Below are 20,780 nucleotides of genomic sequence, written 5' to 3'. Positions count from 1 at the left end.
ATCTCTAGAAACAAGTAAGGCGTACCAGTTCTTGTCAATATTAAGACATCTTGGTATTTCTGAAGGTTTTAACCCTTCTCCATGGGGGAACATTGTTGTTTTGACGCTGGTGGAGGGATGAGTTCCTTTGGGGTTCTGTCGTGTTTGCTGGTGGATTTAACTGTGCGCTGACACTGGCTGTGGCAGGCTCTGGAGGGGACGGGGCCCTGTTGGACCTGGAGGAGCTCTGGCAGTTGAAGATACGAATGGTGCAAGCATAAGTTGAAAGAATACATGGGAAGGTCTGGTAAGGAGTATATGTAGGGCAATCTAAGGTAGTTCAGCTCCCAAGCTGCACATAATGGGATTTTAACACCAAACCTACTTAACCCTTTTGATGGCTTTTTGCTACAGCAAACAAGTTCTAACTCAAGTATTAGAGGCGAAATCCAACCTTAAGCAAAAGCATTACCCTTAGGGACTTTTTTTGCTCAGTGTGATCAGATTGACAGTTTGAAACAGTTAAATAGCAGTCTGAGTACTAAAAATGCAGCAAATTTGTTGAGTAAGAGAATTCTTCTTTGAATTGCTGCGAAATCTCCCTCTGTTTTTGTCTGGGGGAGGGCTTGGTAGTGCAAGTTAATGAAAATCTGTTTTGAGGGAAAGCCTTTGCATTTGTTAGGATGCAGACAGACACGCTGAAAAGCTGCTGGAGAAGTACAGCTCCTCCACAGGGGTGTGGTTCCTTGCAGGAATCCAGATGAGTGCCATCAGTTCCCATGCTGTCAGGGTGCCTCTGCCACCTCCCTGGTACACCCTGGCTCCGTGGGACAGGTTGGTTTGCCATTGCTGCCTCAAATGACCATGCTGAGCAAAGTCCCTGGCAATGCCAGAGGAGATGGGCTTTCCTGTGATGTTGACAGTCAGCTGCCCCTAACTGATCTTATTTATGCTGCTGGTTGTCTGCCATCAGCAGACCCTCAGATATTGAAACATTTGATGGCCAGCAAAATTCTGCACAGATGGAAAACAAGGATGCAAACCCCATCCTATCTATAATTCTACAGTCTTAAGACACATATTTTTCAGAGAAACTTTTCAATAATGATTAGTTATGTAAAGCATTCTCAGCCAGAAATATTGCAAAGCGTTATCAGAATAAATGTAGATATGTGGAGGATCACTGTGTTTGGTTTTATTTATTGTAATAGCTGTGGTTAAAATGTAGATCAGACTGCTGTTTTGGATCACAGTCTTAGTTCCAAAAATTGCATCATCATAGGTGGATTATATCTGCATCTTTTCAAATAGATGGCAGGGTATATTTCTGTGCTGTTTTTCCCTAAAGAAAAATTGAAAGATAAGAGGCAGGAGTTTCAAGTAACATCGCAACATTTAGTTGTCAAACTATGAATGGAAATTGCCATCATAGGGACTGTGTGTTTACTCTCCTACTTCAAAAAACCTGTGTGAAGATGTAACCAAGAAGAAAGGATTTTTTCTTTTTTTAAATCAAATAATATCTTAGTAGATGAGCAGTGATTCAACATAACTAAAACAAATATTAATTGAAAAGAACCCTAGAACACAGAGAGGAAGTATGTTGCTGCTTGGTGAACAGCACTCACTGGAGCAGTACTGCAGATGATGGACTATCCAGCAATTCTTTTCTGCAATCAGTTCCACTGATCTGCAACACTCCTCAGTGTCCTGTCTGGTATCTGAGCTGCCTTTCTGAAGTTACATCTTCCCATCGTTGTTTGTTTTAAATGCACAGTGCTGCTCTCCTGCAGTTTTATGATGAAAAAATGACAGCAGTAGGGAGATGCTGTTTGTTTGTCCATCCTTTATTATAATATTTCAGCATCTGTCAGCAAGCTCCACTGCCTAGTTAGTCAAGAGAATCTCTTTTTTGAAACAAACAGCTATGACCCTCACGACTGGACACGTATCTGTAAAATTTGTAGCCAGAAAAGACGCAGTACTAGTAGAATTGTTAGAATTATTTAAGTTTCATTTGACCAGTTAATGCTGCCATTCACCTTTCCTCAACCCCATGCATGACTTTGTTAGGTTGGCCAGTCCCACTGTAGACAGCTTTCAAATGTAATCTGGTGCAAGCCAGTTTGTCATGTACCAAATTCTGTGTGGGCTTGCCAGGCTGTTGGAGTGGCTCCCACCACTGCCATCCTGAAAAGGCATGGCAACGTGTGTCTGCACAAATGCAGGAGCCTGCATTCTCAGGGTTTAAATCAGACTGTTCTCTGACATGGTGCTTATTGCAGAGCTTCTCAGTGCAAGCCAGTGATCAGCCAAAATTAGAACCTGAGGATTCTCTGACTTGCAGGGCAGGAGTTGTGTCTAAATCTCTGTAGTGATACTGATGCATTTGTTCGTACTTTGTCAGATTCAGAGGTACATTTTGGACATATCATTCGTAGGTGGTTTTGTCAGAGCAATGGAAGATAAGCAATGGAATTTTCCTAGCCATACAAATCTATCTGGTCTGGCTGCTGTTTTTATCCTATATATTGCAGGAAATTTTACTAGTGTTCAGAATACTGAAAATTTGAAGAAAGCCTGCTCTTCTTCCATAAGATGTGTAATAGTCAGGACACAGTTGTGAAACTTCTGTCTCCTAAATGTGACTCATTTCTGTCATCCAGAGGGTCTAACATGAGTTTTAAACAAATATGTCCACTTTGAAAGATCTTATTGCCAAGTCATTTTCTATAAAGACAATGTTACTTTGTAAGGGTTAGGTTTCCTCTATTCTCCTTCCCAGTAAATATCTTCTTTCCTGCATATCTGACCTCTCTGAGATAAGATTTCCTTGTATCAGCTTTTAATGTCATCTGAGCATTATCAGCCTTGGAATTTCATGTTGGTGCCTGTTTTATGATGGTTATAGAATGGTCATTGCTCCAGAAGGTGCTGATCAGAAAGGGTGAAAAACATGGGAAAGCCATTCAGAGTGATGAGAACCAAACCCTCAGCAGAGCAGAGGCTTAAAGGCTGTGATGGGTTGGGAAACCATTAAGTACCTGCTTCTGCTTTGGGATGTGTAGAGGAGCGGATTCATCTCCAGAAATCTGAAATAAGGAAGTTTAACCACAGAATTACTTCTTCCTTTCCATCTGCTCCAAGATTCAAGAAATTATTTGAAACTGTGGTACAGAAGGTTGTGTAAGAGTTGACTCCTTTAGCTTTTTTCTTTCTTATTCTTAACTATGTACTGCTAAGAATTGTATTTTACAAAAGTGAGCCTATAAATTTATATTTAAGATAGCGTTGTATGCTTTTGGCTGTCTTCAAGAGAGTAAGTGACTGATCCCAAGTATTTGTACTCATTTGCAATAATGTGTTACAAACTCAGTCCTGGGATGGATTTCAGGACATGAGTATCAGATTTTTGCTGCCAGATGTGTTTCCTGTACCTCACTATACACTTTTTGATATATGGGACCATCAATCTGATGATGATCTGAATATTTCCAGAAGGTTTTACAGCATTTCTGCTTTCCAAGATGGTCGGTAGTTTAAGTCTGGCCCTCACAGGCATGGCAGAGGAGCTCGTGAGAACATTTTGGCTGAATTTCTGATGATGTTCATGAGGTAGAGGAGCAGCAGCTGCTGTACTAGTAACAGAAAGAGAGAAAGACTAATTCCAGGGCAAGGCAGCTTTCAAAGGCAAGTGAGCATCATGTGACTGAATGTGTATAATTTAAAAGAAAAAGAAAAAAGCTAGAACTTCAGCACAGCCTGTCTCTCCAGTATATGAGAAGTGAAGCAAATGAATACGGCCTTGAATACACTTTTTAATTTTTCAACACTGTATTTTGCCAACTTTAGTTCACTCTGTTGACTGTTCAGTCAGACCATTTTTAAATTAAAAAGGAATACATGGTTGAATTATTTATTAAACAAAAGGTGCTTCCGTGCATGCAGACTACCTGGGTTTTGAATTTCTTTTGCTGTTGGAATTTGAAGAAAGTGCATTGCTAATAAGTTAAGAGATAGAACACTATCCTTCTTCTAAAATAAGTCTCTCTGTCTCTGAGGCAGACAGTAAGATAACTTGTGTCTGTCCAGCCAGAGAAGAATGCCTGATCTTCATTCAAATTTCTAATTTTGACCTTAGTGTGAAGTTGTTTCTCCAGCTTGTTGGGCTCCATAGAGACAGAATTTGTGGTAGGGAAATGTGTTTGCAAATCAAGCCAGTCTGGATTATTTCCTAATTTTATAGATGCTTCTGGTGGGTTAAAATATGTATTTACTGGTGGATTAATGTGGAAGAGCTGTAAGGAAGCAGCTTGCAAAAACTTTGTACATTGCTGCCATCAGCATGTGTGTCCCTGGAGGTTACCAGTTCACCTTGGGGTGATAAGGACCTTGTACAGAGACTTCCCTTTGCTCAGTCCCCCTTCCTGCCTAAGTGCTGGTGTTCCAGATTGGTGCATAGCCAGGGTTTCTTTCTCGTGGCCTAATCTTTTCTTGTCCACTTCTTCAGGAGTAAACAATCACCAGCTTTTGGACTAGACTTTCTGAACTTCAAATTCTTTTGGCTGATGGCTGAAGGGAAAACATTCAGGCTGAGAAACTAGGAAGGATCTTCCATCAGTCGTGGGACTGTGGTCTCCATAGCTTGCTGAAAAATGAGAGGGCTGCTTTACCTGGCATTGAGAAAGGAATTAATGTGCTGAATCTGAGGCAGCATCTGTCCAAGAGGTTGGTATTTCTCATCACTGGTGTGGGACTTGATAACCACCTCGGATCCTAGTGAGATGCACTGCAAAAGGCTGGTCATGGCCACGAAGAGGCTTTAGAGAAAGGTTGGTGAGATCAGCCAGGACTCTCCAGAGCTCCCAGTGACCCCAGTGTGAGGGAGGGTGGTTGTGAGCCTGGAGCTTTTCTGTGGAAGGAAGGCAGTGAGCAGTAGCGAGTGGCTGGGCACACCCTGGCTTTGATAGCTACAGATGGAGACCTAAAAGATTGCAGGGCCACAGTCCAACACCAGCACATGTAAAATAAGGCTCAGGATTTAGATAACTCTGTTCCAGCATACTGACGTGCATGGCCACAGTCCAACTCCAACACATGCAAAATTAGTTTCAGGATCATTCCAGCATACTGAAGCCTATGCCTAAACCAGTTATTGCCACAAGCTCAGCTAAATCAGAGGACAGCATTCAAAATATTTTTTCTTTTTTTTCTTTTTTTTTTTTTTGACTAGAGTAGTTCAGATGAAAAAATTTATATTTTCGTAGTAGAAGGGGAAAACTGGGTTATTGATAGAGCAGCTCCATAGGCAGCATTTCAGAATTTTTATAGCCCAAATGCAAAACCAGCACACCCACAAATATAATTTTATGGTATCCATGTACATTAAGGCTATTTTACAAAACATGGATATGCGTTGACCTAGTAATACATTTTGAGATACATTAATATAAAAAAAATAATGAGTTCTTTCAGATAATATCAAGTTCTCAGTATTCTCACTGTACACTGTTAAAACAATGAGGAAAAAACCTCTACCAAAGAGTTAAAAGATCCCTTCTCAAGATTTAATGTAATGAATTTAATCAATATTTTTCCATTACAGCGAAACTCATGTAATTAACATATTTTATTTATAGAAAAAGGGTGCTAGTAAAGTAGATTCAGCAGTTTAGAGTTGCTTGTATTTATTCAAATACAGCTTTTTTTTTTTTTTTTGTGAAATGGATAAAGAAGTTGGAAATTATCCTCAAGTGGCTTGTACCAAAGAAGTTAAATGGGAGAAAAATTATTTACAAAAGTATTTATATTAGCTCAAAGTGGTCATTGAGTTTGAAAGGAGCACTGGAAAGTTAAAAGTAAGAAAATACAGGTACTGGAAAAGCCTCTCATATCATAGTCCAAATGTTGTAACACACACCATGACATTATTCACTCTTTAGAGACTCTGTCAGCACCTCTCTTATCAGTAATCTGTAAATGGTATGAGAGTCTTTAATTCTTTCTCAATTTGTTGAGAGGGAAATCAGTAATTTAGCTACCTGTATAGTTCTTTTTACATGCCTGATTCTTTTGGGTTGTTTTGTTTTGTTTTGTTTTTTCTTGCCAGTGTCTACAGAAAGACATTCCTGAGACATTTTAAATAATTCATGCTTTTCTTTAGTAGAATGAATTTTTATAAAATCTGATGACCTGCTACTGGCACTTCTGTGCTGATTTTTCCACTGTGTGATAAGATAATAATAATGAAAAAGGGTTTTCTTGAACAATAGTATGCAAGAACTTACCCAATGATACCTGATGCCCTGAGAGCTATTATAATGAAGGCAGGTCTGTGGTTCTCACTAGAAAAATATTTGTTTGTTTTTTGGATTTTTTTTAACCGAGAAACTGAGGATGAAACTTGGCTAGTGTAATTAATAAATATTTCTATGCAAGTACTCAAAAGATTTTAATAAATATCAATGGATTTAGAAAACTACAAGGAGATGGGTGTTAATTTGTACTTCTTAGAGTCTGAGAGAATGCATTTTTGGGAACATGAGAAGAACTTAGAGAAAAGAGATTCAACAGAGCTCTCTTCCAGCCAGATTTGTCATTTTTCCTATGGTTTACTGATACCATCTTGGATTTCCTTCATAGTGTAGCCTGCACACTGTACCAAATGGTCCTGTTTGTCCCACAGGTGTTTTAGGAGCAAGATAGAGGTCATGGTGAAGCACCCCTTTCCCCTCTGGTTTGTAGGGTTGTAGAGCTCCCAATGTGGGAGAAACAGGGTAAGTATGGAAGCAAGAAGGCAACATATTCATTCACATAAGTCCAGTTAATGGTTATTTTAGTTGATTAGCTAGCAACTTCATTTTCTCCCTCATGAAATTGCCTCCACAGATCCTTACTTCTGGAGCTTAATCAGCAATAGCAATCCATCCCAGGAGTGGGAGATCAGGAGTACTTAATTAAAGAGGGACTGTAAGGCAACTCTCCCAAATTGGATATCTGATCTAGCCTTGGCATCAGGAGAGCAATGCTAGGTAAAAGTGTTTATCAAGCTCCATGTAGCCTCTCTGCAAATCTCAGAGATGGGAATATGATGCAGACAGCTTGTAGAAGCTGCTATAACCTGAGTAGTATGGGTTTTAAGGCCATCTGGTACCTGAACACCTGCCTACAAAGAACACATACAAATCCAAAAGATGGTCCAGTTGGATAGCCTCTCTGCTTAGATTCCCCATTGGAATTCTGTCCAAAAGCCGTATACAATCTGTATGAAGTTTGGAAACTTTGTTCTCCCTGGTCAGTAATCAGGTGCCCATTTCAAATTTAGGTGACAGGATCAAAGCAAACCCAGGTGAGTCAAGGGTTTGGGTAAGAAAACTGCTGAAAATCACAGGGCACTGTTCACACTAACTTTTGGTAAAACTCCACAATATTCTGAGCTTGTATTTAGAAAGGGAGGGGAAAACCACAGGAAGTATGTTATATGAAAGGTTTGGGAGATAACCCTGCTATCAGAAGCATAACTGGACAACAAAGTAAATTTTGAGGATAGATGACAAAGACCACTGTCAAAAGAAAAAAACATACAAACAAACAAAAAACCCCAAAACAAGGAAAGATCTATGAATATGTATTTAAGCCCAACTTTGCTGGTCCAAAAGGTCCAAAAGCTGCTTTGGTTGTGAAGACACACATTATGAACAGAGGAGTACAACACGGTGTCCTGGCAGCTCAGGTGCTCTTCTGAAGAAAGCAAGAATTAGCACTAGCTAGATAAATTACATTCTGATAAATAGCAAAGTACATTCACTTCTAAGGCCTCCTCTTTTCCTGTGGAAAGATTAAACAAGTCCAGTGGAATTTTATGACAAACATCTGACAAGCTAGGTGGTTTGGGATGGGAAGTGCTTTCAGCTATACAGTCAGGTTAAGAAAGTAGGATTTCAAGGTCATGATTTTAGAGTAGCAATCTGAAAAACCAGTGAAGGAGTTGGATGGTGGAAGAGTTTTGCATGTTAAGGGCTTTGGAGAGAAGTTTTTTGTATTCTGCAATTTTGAAACACACTGCCAAAAATGGTGTTGGGGCAATAATGTAGTGGGGAACAATGTAGTGATCCATGGTCATTTGCCTCTAGCCAGCTCTCATTAGGTAGAGGTTCCAGGAGCTAGTAGCAACATCAAAAAAGTGAAGACTCTAACCAAAAACAAGCACTCCATGACTCTGCTCTGTGTTTTTCTGATGTCCATTGAATTCATTGAAGGACTGTACACAGGTCTGACTGAATAAATTGAAGCTTTTAACTTGTAATTACACCATTTGTGAACATGTGTGTGGTTTTTAGAATGGCCTTAAGTCAGGGCACTGGAAGAGGGTGAAGAAGTTTGGCATGCCTGTATGTGCATATATTAAAAAAAAAATAAAATTCAGCACTCTTTTAAGTTTTATTCCAAGTCAGTTTTATGAAAACTAATATTGTAACAATATGGTGGAGTCCTGACTCAAATGTAAGAGTTGAAGTTACACTGAACTCAGTAGGGCTGGAGAGGTGTACAGTAGTGAGATTAAAATTTTAACATTACTTCTCATTCTGAGCTAAGAATATGTGTGATGGTTTGCAGGATAATGATATTTAACTGTAATCTTCTTGAGGAATGAATGGCATTCCATTGATTTTATACAACTGAACTTGGTACTGCTGATTAATAAAACAATAAATACAGAAAATGAACTATTTTGTGTTTTATTAACAATTTGCATTTCTTATAGTATTTCATTTTCAATAAGTATAAAATCATACCCTCGAATGGTAAGATGTAATTGCTGATCATGTATCTCTTTGTTCCAGACACTTTTATAAAAGTGTATGTATTATGTATGATGTGACCTTCAAATGCCATGAATGCGTTGTGCAATAAACTGTCAATATTTGTGGCTATAAGGTACTAGATGACTTTTACAATAATTGGAACAGCTTTATTAAAAGCTTGGATCACTCAGCTGGTTAAAGAGAAAGACACAGGCCAGTGTTCATCTGGGAGTTTCCTTCTGCCAACTGTTAAATGAAAGATATTGTAAGGTGCTTAAGATGTCTTCTTTCTCAAAATAAAACAAAACAGTTAAAGAGGTCTCATACAAAAAATAGTCTCTCAAAAAAAATTTTTTTTCACCATGCTCAATTTTTGGTCAAAACTGAGCTCTGTCAGCTAATGGAAAGTAAACAAACCTGTCTTTTAAGTTCTAAATCTGAGTTTCTATGTCTTTTGGTCACATGATTCTTCAAAGAAATGAAACAGCTAAAATGATGTACTCAGAAACTGTGTTTGATCTCTGATTATCTTAAAAGGTTTTAAAATTTTAGAAAAAAATTGAGACGTAAGACTGCTAAGAACTGCAGAAAAAAAAACCTCTGTAGGGAATTTGATTGGAATGAAAAGAAAAGGATAAGAAATATTTTGCGGTTAACAAAATCTTAATTTTGTTGAAGTGTTCCATCAATGTCTCTCGGTGCTGTATATACAGATTTTTCATGTGTCTCAGAGTGCCACAATGAAAAGCATTAAGCTATAACCAGCGCTGCATACACACAGTATTGCCCTGCAAAGTGTTTTGAACCCATGGGGTATGAAAACCACCAATCTTCCAGCGTGTGGTGTTCCAGGAGCGGGCTTAAGGTGCATGTGCATCACCAGTTACTAAGAAATTGCTTAAAATATTTTGTCTTTCTTCCGGTTGAGCTTGAAATAGCACCCAGCTACTCCCCTGCAGGCCAAGGCGCTGGCTGCGGCTGCCATTTGCTCACTTCTGCAAGCTGCGAGTCTTTCCTTGCACAAATGGTTCTGGGCCTTTTACTTCAGTTGAATTTAGACAGTGTTTTAAGTTTAACTCTGCCAGTGGCTAATTGTTAACAGAGGCAGGGCAGTTTGGGCATGTTGTTTGTCTGTGTGGTTCAGAGGGCTAAGAGGGAATTCTCATGTCAGACGTGGTATCTTTTTATTTACCAGTGGAACCTTTGTATAATCTTTATTTCTAATAATACAAACAATGTGAATGCTGCTTTCTCACTAGTAGGCCTCCTTTCCAATTCTCTTCTAAAATAGCTCTGTGTTTAAACAAATTCTCTGCCAATCCATAGAAACAGTTTAAGATTCCCTTATATGGTCACTATAAAACCTAAATCCTTGATGAAACAATAGAGACAGCAAGTTGTTCCTGACCTAAGACATTAGTAACTCTTTCCGGAGGCCTAAAATATAACTGTGAGATTTAGTAATATTAGAAACCTTCATTTTAAACCATGAACTTCACTAGCAAAAAAGTGTAGTGACATCCACTAAAAGGGTTCTAATTTCAAATTATGAGCACAGGGCCTGATTCTGTTCTCATTTACATGGGATGATACTAATTGAAGCTACTTCAGATAGGTAGAAAAATATGATTAATTATATCCCTAATTATACTCCTATTTTTCACTATTTTCAGTATTATTAAGGCTTTTTCTTAGGAATAGGCAAGAAATGTAAAGCATGTTTTCCCAGAAACTTGGTGTATTCTATGTCGCTTCCCAGGGAATGCTGTGGTTGAGTTCAGGCCTACTTGCAAGGAGCTGACAGCAGTGACAGGATTAACACATTAAATATCTTCTAACTCCTTTCTTGACACTGGATTTCCTGCCACAAGATGGGCTAATCTGGGTGGTTTATGGGTCATCAAAAAATAGCTGTGGTCACTACCACTTCTCGTTGCACCAAGTTTCATTAACTTTCACAGGCAGATTTGAAGAACTACAAACATTCTGAATTTCAGAAATATATGAAAACCTGGGATTATGTGCAGCTTTAAGGCTTCTGGCCACATTTTCAAAGGGTTCTTTAATGGTGTTGAAAATTGTGCAAGACCAAACACATACTTGTAAGACTGATTACCTATTTTGTGAGTTGATTACCTTTTCCATGTGATTGCCTGCTTTTGGCTAATTTGGCAAACCTTATGTCGACAAATTCCAACTGACTTCACTGATGATTTAGCCTTCATGAGGGCTTCAATTTAGCTCCTTTGAACATGAAAGCACCTCTTTCTGAATCCCTGCACCTTCACATACACACAGCAAATAAATACTCTGGTGACATTTGTGGCACATATATGTAGATGTTCCTTTCAGAATTTGATTGCTATCATGACTGAAGTCAGTGCTGCTGCCCAACCAAGTGAAAACAGTTTTCTTTTTACAAAAGCAATCCACTCTTTTCTGAGCATGTTTATGGGCTCATTCCGGACAGGTGGACCAGTCATACAGAATATATATGGAAATGTAGAATTTGTTTCCTTTTGCTCTTCATATGACTGCCTAGATAGCTTCTGCTTTGAGTACAGAGACTCACTGTCCATTTAAGTTTGTTGTCTCTTTTCTAACAGCATCCACTGAAGTTGGCATTTTTCCTCTGTGGCATCTGTATCTGCGTGCTGAAGGCACTGCTGGCCCTGGCCATGGCTCATTTCTGGCTACACCACTTCTGATAACCAGCAGTAAGATATTGACTGTAAAAAAAAAGATTCACTGGTGTCTTTCTCACTTTCTTTTAACCTTCTACCATAAAAGTGCTCCTGGCTCCAGAACTGATTGTTGGGATTATCTGTCTCTGTGGAAACTTTCTTTCTGCCTGTGGCAGTGATGTGGAACCAGCCTGATCTCCCTGCTAGATGAGGAGTGGTGGCTTTTAGACCCTTCTCTCCTGAGAACTGGGCACCTGTCTGAAGAAGGGCAATCCCTCAAATACTGATCTTATGGACTGGTTAATTTTTATGTCAGTCTGAATGCCAAATCAATTTGCTCACATTTTGGCCAAATTGGCTCTTTAGGTATGCAGTTAATCTCCACCTTCTGATACAGATGTTGAAGTGAACTTTCTTTCCTTGCATTTACCCCACAAGAACAGGGGCACAGTCACATTAAATGCAGTTGAGGCATGGTGTGCAAGAGATGTCCCTGTCATACCTCCCCAGAAGCTGCTTTGTGCCTGAACTCCTCTGTCCCATGTCAGGGAGTGCTCTCTGCCTGCCCAGCAGGTACAACACACAGAGCAGATGGGGACTCTCAGCTGTTCCTGTCCTTAGACTGGCCCAAAAACCAGTTTCATATGTACAACTGAATGTTGCTTTTTCATGTTTCTGCCCAGCACTTACTCTCTCTCACTTACTCGCCCAAGCTCGGCGAGAGTAAGTTCAGAGGCAAGGCTGGGAAGTCTCACATCTAGTACGTACATCTATGTCATCCTTTAGTCTCTTATTTCCTGCACTTTAACCAGGAAAGGTTGGGATGGGCAGGAAGATATTCAGGATGCCGACCTGCCTATAATGGAAATGGATAGCAAAAAAAGCAGTGTAATCCCACGTGCATCAAGTGCACATCATATAGACCACATAAATCAGGGAACCACAATGGATGTAAGATAAGTAACTGTTCTCTTTCCTTCCTGATATTTTATCCTCAGAATTGAGAAGCCCCCAAAACCATAGCTAGATTCCTGAGTAAATCATAAATTAATTTGTGGAGGCCAATTCTAGTTCTGCAGATCTGTAAAACTACTTTTTGTTATATTTTTGCACAATTTTACAGAGCTGAGACGCTCTTCTTGTGAAGGCACTTTCAAGAACAGGAGAAGGGGGACATCAGAGGTGTAGAATACATGATTATTGGTAAAGCTGAGGATTTTTCATTCCCCACATGTTCTGATGTTGGCATAGTCTGTATCCTTCAGTTTGCTTCTTAACTTTTTTCTTGTCAGTCTCTTCTTTTTTCATCCTTAGTTTCCACAGATCACTTATGAGAGACTCAATATAAGAAAACCTCAGCAGCAGAGTCAGTGAGACTTTAACTCATTTTAAAGTTAAGCACATTTTAAACTTAAGTGCTTTGACAAAGAGGTACAATGTGGCAAAATGGGGCCCTGGTAAGAAGCTGGGTTAGCATTTGATGGGGAGAGTCGGCAGCCTTGAACATATCTTTTCATTGTTGGAAATAAAAGAACTTAGATGTAAAGCTGCTCATTCAGGTAGCGATGGCCTCCAGCGCTTCGGTGGGCTTTGTAGGCAGAGGAATTCAAAAGAAAACCCCTCAGCCCAGCTTTAAAGTCTTAGGAATGCTTTCACTGTGGGAAGAAAAATTCTTCAAGGTAAGGCCCCTGTTGGAGTAAAGCCTTTGGAGCTATCTACTGTATGTCTACTTAAATCTAAAAGAGAACTCTTCAGACCACCCACATCTTTCTTTGCTTCATTGTTGTTTTCGGTTTGCTTTTTCAGAGGGATTAGTGCTAGAGTAAACTCCATCGTCTTGCTCCCTTGAAAAAATTCAATTTTGTGTAAAGTGAAAATTAGACTCTTAAATCTGCAAAGAGAGCTGTTCATCTTACAAATTTATTCTTTTTTATTGGGCCACACATATTCTAGATAGAAAGATAAAAGGCAAATGGATAACAGGCCATCATTTAGAGTGACATGTAGCAAAACATAGCTAGTAGACTTATTCTGTAAATTCTTCCTGAGTGGCTTGTTAACTTTATCTATATATTTATCTATAATGCTCATATAGTATTTATTGAAAATCAAAATAAAATCCTGCAGTTTATCATCATGCATTCTGTGTTTTGCACTTCAGAAAAATCTTTTTGCACTCAGGAATTCTTTTTTTTTTTTCCCAAAGAAGCTTAAGCCATAATTATATACAACTTTTGTGGAGTAAAAACAGAGAAAATCTAAACTCTTCAGGGATATTGGAATTATAGACTAGCACCTACAAATGTTTTCCTAGACTCACAAAGACAAAATAGACTCCTATAGCATGCAACTTTATATACTTGAAGATAATTCAAAATGACATTTACTAGCCTTCTAACTTAAATATTATGCTTTAACGCTGCAGTCTAAGAACAGTCAGAAAATGTGAAACAGGAATGTGATGATTTACATTTTGAAAAGTAGTAATAGCTTGATTACATACATGACTGAGATAAGTGCATCTATATATATATATATATATTTAATAGCTCTATCATCTCCTTCTTTCAGCTTTAAGCAAAATAGTTTAGAGGAACCATTTTATAATAGATACTGAAATACCTCTTAGTGTTCCCTTTTCCAGAAACATGGTATTTGGGTCTCTGCTACTGTGAGAATTAATTTTATTAGAGCCAAATATTTAATTCTTTCTTATATCCCATTACTTCCTTTTAAAAGGCAATGCTGTGTAAACTGCACTATGTTTCCTGACAGCTTTAGTTACACATAAAATAGGTAAAAACAGAACATTTTTAGTCACTAGTTTATGGTTGAAATAATCAAGACCCTGCATGCAGGTTTTAACTCTGTGCTCCCCACCTGGATGTAACCCAGATAGCTCAGTTCTGCCCAGGGTGTGATGCTGTGTCCATGTGTCCTTCTCCTGACGTGCCAGGAGTGTCAATCTGGGTCACAGCTTCAACATTTGCCATGGTTTTTGGTGACATCATGCATTGGTGTGCTTATAGTGATACTGAATTGATGCTTACAGTGATAATATTATATGACCCTCTATGTACAAGATGATGGATGAGCCTTGTGTGGTTTGAATAATGACTTTTTTTTTAATGCCCTACTTTTTTTTTTTTTTTTTCAATTTTTATGTCAGTCTTTTGTAAGTTATATTATTCCTTGCCTGCTTGGATAAAAGCAGCTCATTCAAGATGGCTGAAATGACTGTTTCTTTATATCAGGAGAGAGAAGAGGTGTCCTGGAGTCTCACCCATTGTGTTGTGATGCAAAGAATAAGTGTAGCTGTGAACTCTGAAGGAGAAAACGCAGGAGCTGCGGCTGAGAGGGAGATGGCATTCCCCCTCATCTGACCAGTTTTTTCATCGTTCTTCACATGATATTAGGCCACTCTCTGGGTTGCCTGTTGTAATTCCAGTGCTGAGATGTTGCAGAGGAACTTGGTTAGCTTTGCATGTAGACCTTGTCAGGGCTGTTGGACCCCCTGTCGCTGCAATTCTCTTGTTTTAGGAGGTTTTGTTATACTGGTGCAAACTTTTTCCCTCTAAAAGCCTACAGGTTTTCACAATACTTATAAATTAAATAGATTCAACAAAACAACAATCTCAAACTTTTGGAGAAAAAATTAATAGGAACTAAGCAAAAGAAGAAATCAAACCAGCTGCTGACACAGCTGTTTCTTTTCTTGTATAATTCAGTATATAAAGGTACCATATGCCACTTAAAATCATGATGGGGAAGATGAAATAATTTAAGACAATAACAAGAAAATACATGAATTGTCAGCATTCTGTCAGATTTAAAGAATGAAATAGACAGGTGTAGTATTGACATGTTTAACTTTGTGTTGTGTTAGCAGTTTTAGTGAGAACAACTTCTGACATGTGCTGAAGTGATGTGAGAACATTTCTGTGTTGCAGACATTGGAGAAGAAGCTGGGAGATCTGTAGGAGTCCAGCAGCCAGCTTTACTGAGAGACAGGAGCCTTGGTTCTGCCATGAAAGACTGCCCATATTGTGGAAAAACTTTCAGAACATCCCACCACTTAAAGGTCCACTTGAGAATACACACAGGTGAGAGGAACAAGTGAGCACTGTCGGCACGAGCCTCGTGTGTGTGGGGGTTAACACAAATTGTGCCTAGGAGCCTTAATTCCCACTGTAGATTTGGACTTATTAGTTGGAGAAAGTCTTTTGAGAAAGATGTATGACAGTCTTAAATAAAAGCACAAGGAATGTGTTGTTGGATAAAGACCACTTTAATAGAATCATCTTTTCCCAGTTGAGGTTATTTCTGTCTCCTTCCCTGCTTCATCACTGTTTCCTTCAATTACCCTTGTCCTTCAATAGGCATAAGCCTATTGGTTTCAGACTTAGTTATACTAACTGCTTCAAAGGCCTTCCTTAGCATCTGCTTAGGGATTCTGTATGTTTTCCTCAGTTACTATTTTTGTTCCATTTAGCATGCTCATTTTTAACCTCTCGCTGTTCATATGAATGCATCAGCTTCACGGATCTGCTTTTTTTTTTTTCTCCCCACTAGAACTCACATGAATTAGTACTTGTAAGTGATAAAACTTATCATGCTTTGCACCACGGTAAAAAATCCCATATTTTATTTCAGTAACAATCACAGCATTTGACCCTACAGGGATTTGCTACTGGGCTGTATGCTCACTTTGTTTTGGTGTTTCTCTCACTGGGAGGACTGCTCTCAATACTAATTATTTCTGGCCATTCCATTCAAATTTTAATATTTCATTTGCTTGAAAGTACATATGTGCATGGCAAGGTCCATGTAGAGACACAGTATGTGTTTAAGAAGACTATATCCATAATTAAATTCTGACATAAAATGTTCCAATCCTCAAGTCCTGTTGACATCTTTTGAAATTCTGTATATTGTCCATAGGATCCTGTTTTCTTTCCAGTGTTAATTGTCATGGTAGGCCTTGGGAGAATATTTAAAACTTGAGATTTGGGATACTTCTTTTTGGAAACAGACATGATAGGCCCCATAATTTTAATTTTCTTTTTAAACTATTTTAATTGAATTTCAGAATTTTACTGCTACTTTCCTAATAGGAAGGTAAAATAATTGCATGAAGAAATACATTCCTCCTGCTTATACCTCCTGCTTGAAAATCTTCTCTTTTAATTTTTATTTCACTGAAGTACCAGATAAGCAATGTTTCCCTCCCTTCCCAAAATCATCAGTGATGTTTCTCCTATGTATGTGCATAGCACTTAATGTTGGGTTTGGGAATGTGAGGCCTGATTTTAAAAAATAGAAAATTAAAATTATTTAAAGAAAAAAAACATCATTTTTGAAAGGGGAAAATTTGTTCACTGTATTTCTGTTCTTTCTTTTTTGCATTATGAAGTAGGAGTATACCACACTGAAATTTAAAATGTGGCACCCTAATGTAGTTTTGTCTGATTGGATTGCAAACTATGCAAGGCAGGAATATTCTCTGTGTATTGAGCTTTGAGGGGGCAGGGGGAGCAGAAACCTGGTGAAAACCCTATCTGTGTGGTTTCCAATGTAGTAAAAGTAAAGAAATTGTCATTATTTTATTGGAAAATAATCTCGTAACTCTGAAGGTTAAAGAGTTTAACATTTTTAGTATTTAAGAGGCAAAAAAAAAATTCTTCAAAGTAATATGAGATTACCCATCTCTTCATTTTGTTTTATTATATAGTGAGCACTTTGTTCTTATGTTAAATATGGCAGTGATTATACACTTGGTATTTGTGCCTTAGAACTAATAGAAAATAAATTAATTACAATGGAAATATTCCATTAAAATTGCATATTAATACTGACTAAAGAAAATTAAAACATGAAAAAATAAACTGTATAATATAAAAAATTTTTTAAAGAAACTATGGAAACAACATTTACAATGTATTTAAAAATCATTATAATTTTAAAATAGTTAAAGATCAATTTCCATTAGGTTGAGAACAAAGTATTTGTAAATAATGACATGAGTATGTTTAAGTGAAGCAATGTTTTACATATTGGAAATAATCCTAATAAATAATATAAAAATGTAAATTGGCAAATTACTAGAGTTATTAAATAAAAATTAAGTTGCTTGGCAGTAAGTGGAAATGATGTAATAGATACCAGTTATTAAGCAAATATTGGTTAGCTCATACTTCTTAGGGACAGTTTCCTGCCTTTTATGTCACACTCTGTCTTTATTATATGCCTGGATCATATAACTGACTGATAAAAAACACTTTACTGTATTTCTCCACTACATTAACTCAATTACTGTTCTTGTTCTCACAGCACCTGTTTGTTAGAGATGAGCTCAAGCAGTTCAGCAGAAGTCGGGTTCCTTCGAACATCTGTGTGTTTGGAGGCACACGACTGGCTTGGTTTGGTACTCGTGCCAAGAGCAGACCCAAAGTCTGATCCAGCCAGGAGGTGCTTCTGTGGCAATTGGCCCAAAAAAGCTGGAGAAGCAGCTTAATCTTGCACAAGAGGAGGAAGCTGTGCTCTGTTTTCGAAGAATTAGCCAGTGGATTGGGTTGCTTCTTTTTTTTCTGTTGGATATTTCATGGTTGCAACCTACTCCACACTGAGCCCTGGTTTCTGTGTAGTTTGCTATCACATAATAAGCCTGTGAAGGTGAAAAAAAAACAAATTAAAGTTTTATTTAGCACACTCAATTTTGTCCCAACACAACTGTAGAGGATTTTTCTTGTCTAGCTCAGGGATATTCAGGCAGGAAGAGCTGTAAGGGGAAGATAGTAAGATATGATTTCTGATTGTTCCCATGTGGTAAGAGGAAAAGGGCATAATTATGTGAAATCAGTTTCTCCTCCTTCTTGCTCTAAAAACAGTTGGTGGGTGAGACAATTCCCTTGGGCAGCCCAAGAATGAGAATGAATGGAGAGAGGAAGGATTTTCAGGCCAAAATACTTGCGAGCCTTGGGTCTTAGAACGGACAGACAGAGCTCTTCATGCCCTCCTAGATGAGTTCTTGATGCTGAGCAGAGGCCAGGGATGGGCTGTGCTGCCCTCCCAGCTCACACAAACTCTCTGGGAGGAGAGGAAGGGACAGGGGCAGGGTGTGTCAGTGCACAGCAGTGCCTGGCAGGCAGGTGGGGGGGCTGCCCACTTTGGGAGCCAGCCTCCTTGCTATAAAACACATGACAGCTTCTCATACAGCTGAGAAGGCTGTAACACAAAAAGCTCAGTTTTTGTGAAAACCACCTGAGTATCTCAGACCTATAATGTGCCATATGCAGGCGCTTCTAGAGTTGTCATTTTGCCCCACTGGAGGCAGCAACTTAAGGTCCCTTCATTCAAGGAGCTGAGCATCCCCTTTGTGTTCCTGAGCACTTTCAACCCCCCTGAAACACAGTAAGTGGTGTGGGGTTACATTGCACGCCCTGACCTTCGGACTGTGCAGGAACAGTTAAATGTAAGACATTAAAATTTCTTATGTCCTGCCTTTGACAGGGCACACATTATGGAGGAGCTGGTTTCAGATTGGCTCTAGCACCTCTCTGCACCTTGCATTAGCCCTCAGAAGCTACTGCAGACATAGACCAGTTTGTGTTTGTGCTGTCATTAGATGCTCAGGTAAATTCCCAATATGACAGACAAAATTAAATCCCTTGAGTAAAGAAAAAAGGATAATGTGCATGAGCAAAGGAAAGATGGTTTGGATTGTGCTAAACAGAAGGAACCTAAGAAAGAGATGAATAGGAAGAAAAAGCTTGGCAGGGCTGTATCCATTGACTGAGAGTCTGTTACGATACGTGTGACACACATCTAGCATATATTAGATGTATTATATGCATTTACAGTGTTACTGCATTTTCCCTTGGAAATGTGACTAGCCAATTTTAAACCATGCTTAGATGAACTGATGAAATACAGTAAAAATGGTGCTGTTTTAAATGAATTCAATTCACATTTCCTTCCTAAAAAAAGACTGCCTGTTGCCATTCTCTGAAGGCGCTTGTAGTGGGATGAGCAATATGAATAATTAAGGAAAATGGGTATGTGTGCTCCAAGAGGAGACAATTTTGGTATTGAACATCCTTTATTCTTACATTTCTAAGATGAACTAAAAGGACTTTTCATTTCTCTAGATTCCTCCAGATTTCCCATCCTTAACATCGTACAGCATGCCTTTTCTCCTGTCTTAATGACATCCCAAACTTTTGTTGAAAATAATTGATTGAATTTAAATTTCCTTAAAAGTTTAAGAGGTAATGTTACAGTATAAATTTCCTACCAAACACTAAGTAGGGAAATATCCATTAGTGAAATTAACTACAGTTTCTAGGTAGCTAACAATGTGCAGTATACAGTAGGGCATGGCTAATGAACACTGCAGTGGGTGATATTTCATTATACAAATTAATGCTCACATTTTAATGGGAAAGTCACATAATGAATCTCAGCTTCAGTGACAGCAATTAGAGACACAGATTGTCCCCTTCTGGACAAGGCACTGTTTAGCAATAAGCAGCTGTGTAAAAAGTCTTCAGGTTTACAACGTATATATATGCTTTGGGGGAATTGTGTACAGTTTATATTAATGTACTGAATCTTCCCTGCAAAGGAACAGCCATATTTATCTCTCTGCATTTTAACTAAGTAAAGACATGTAAAAAGACTAAATAAATATTGCGGATGAGATATAAATAAAGGAAAATATTCAATTATAAAAGTTTATAAAAATTAAAATATTTTATGGTGATGGAGAGTGCACAAATGAAAAATATTTAATAAAATGAGTAAAAACATCAAAATTCTGTCCTTTTATAGATAGTTTCATCTTATATAATAGAGAAAAATTACTAGTAAAGAAAAGTAGTAAAGAGAAGAAGTTAACTAGTATTTCTGACAAACAGATTAATTGTGTGGTGAAACATGTGCAGGATCCAAAAATAATCCTACAGAACCTTTGATATTCCATTTGGTTTAAAAAGTGTGAAGTGAATGATTAGAATGATAAAAGAAATTACTGTGTAAGAATAGGCATAATAATGAACTAATTAAACCATACAGCAATTCATTTCTAAAATATCTACTGCACAATGGATAAAATAGGTTATCAATAACTGTTTCAATGGTAAAATAAAAAATGCTGGAAAATGTTTTCAATATTTCCATTAAGCAGTATTCTCTGGAATTATAAGATGTTTGATTTCATTTGCTTTGCATGAAAGCAAACTGTAGCCTGTCAAGAAATGTGTGGGGTCAAATTGCAACTCCCATTGTCCCCAAGTGACTGTCACAGCCCCACTGT

General features: G+C 38.2%; 1 protein-coding gene across 26 annotated transcripts in view; it reads left to right on the top strand.

The window, feature by feature from the left end:
• ZNF536 (zinc finger protein 536) overlaps positions 1–20,780 on the top strand; it is a 345,678-nt gene that overhangs the window by 198,676 nt on the left and 126,222 nt on the right. For all 26 annotated transcript variants that reach the window (XM_038148352.1, XM_038148367.1, XM_038148359.1 and 23 more), the window contains one exon: positions 15,418–15,570. In XM_038148352.1, coding sequence (XP_038004280.1) covers positions 15,418–15,570 — 153 coding nt within the window. The remainder of the gene's footprint in view (positions 1–15,417; positions 15,571–20,780) is intronic.

This window comes from Motacilla alba, chromosome 11, assembly GCF_015832195.1.
Source record: "Motacilla alba alba isolate MOTALB_02 chromosome 11, Motacilla_alba_V1.0_pri, whole genome shotgun sequence".
Taxonomy (NCBI): Eukaryota; Metazoa; Chordata; class Aves; order Passeriformes; family Motacillidae; genus Motacilla; species Motacilla alba.
This window is presented reverse-complemented; position numbering and strand designations above follow the sequence as displayed.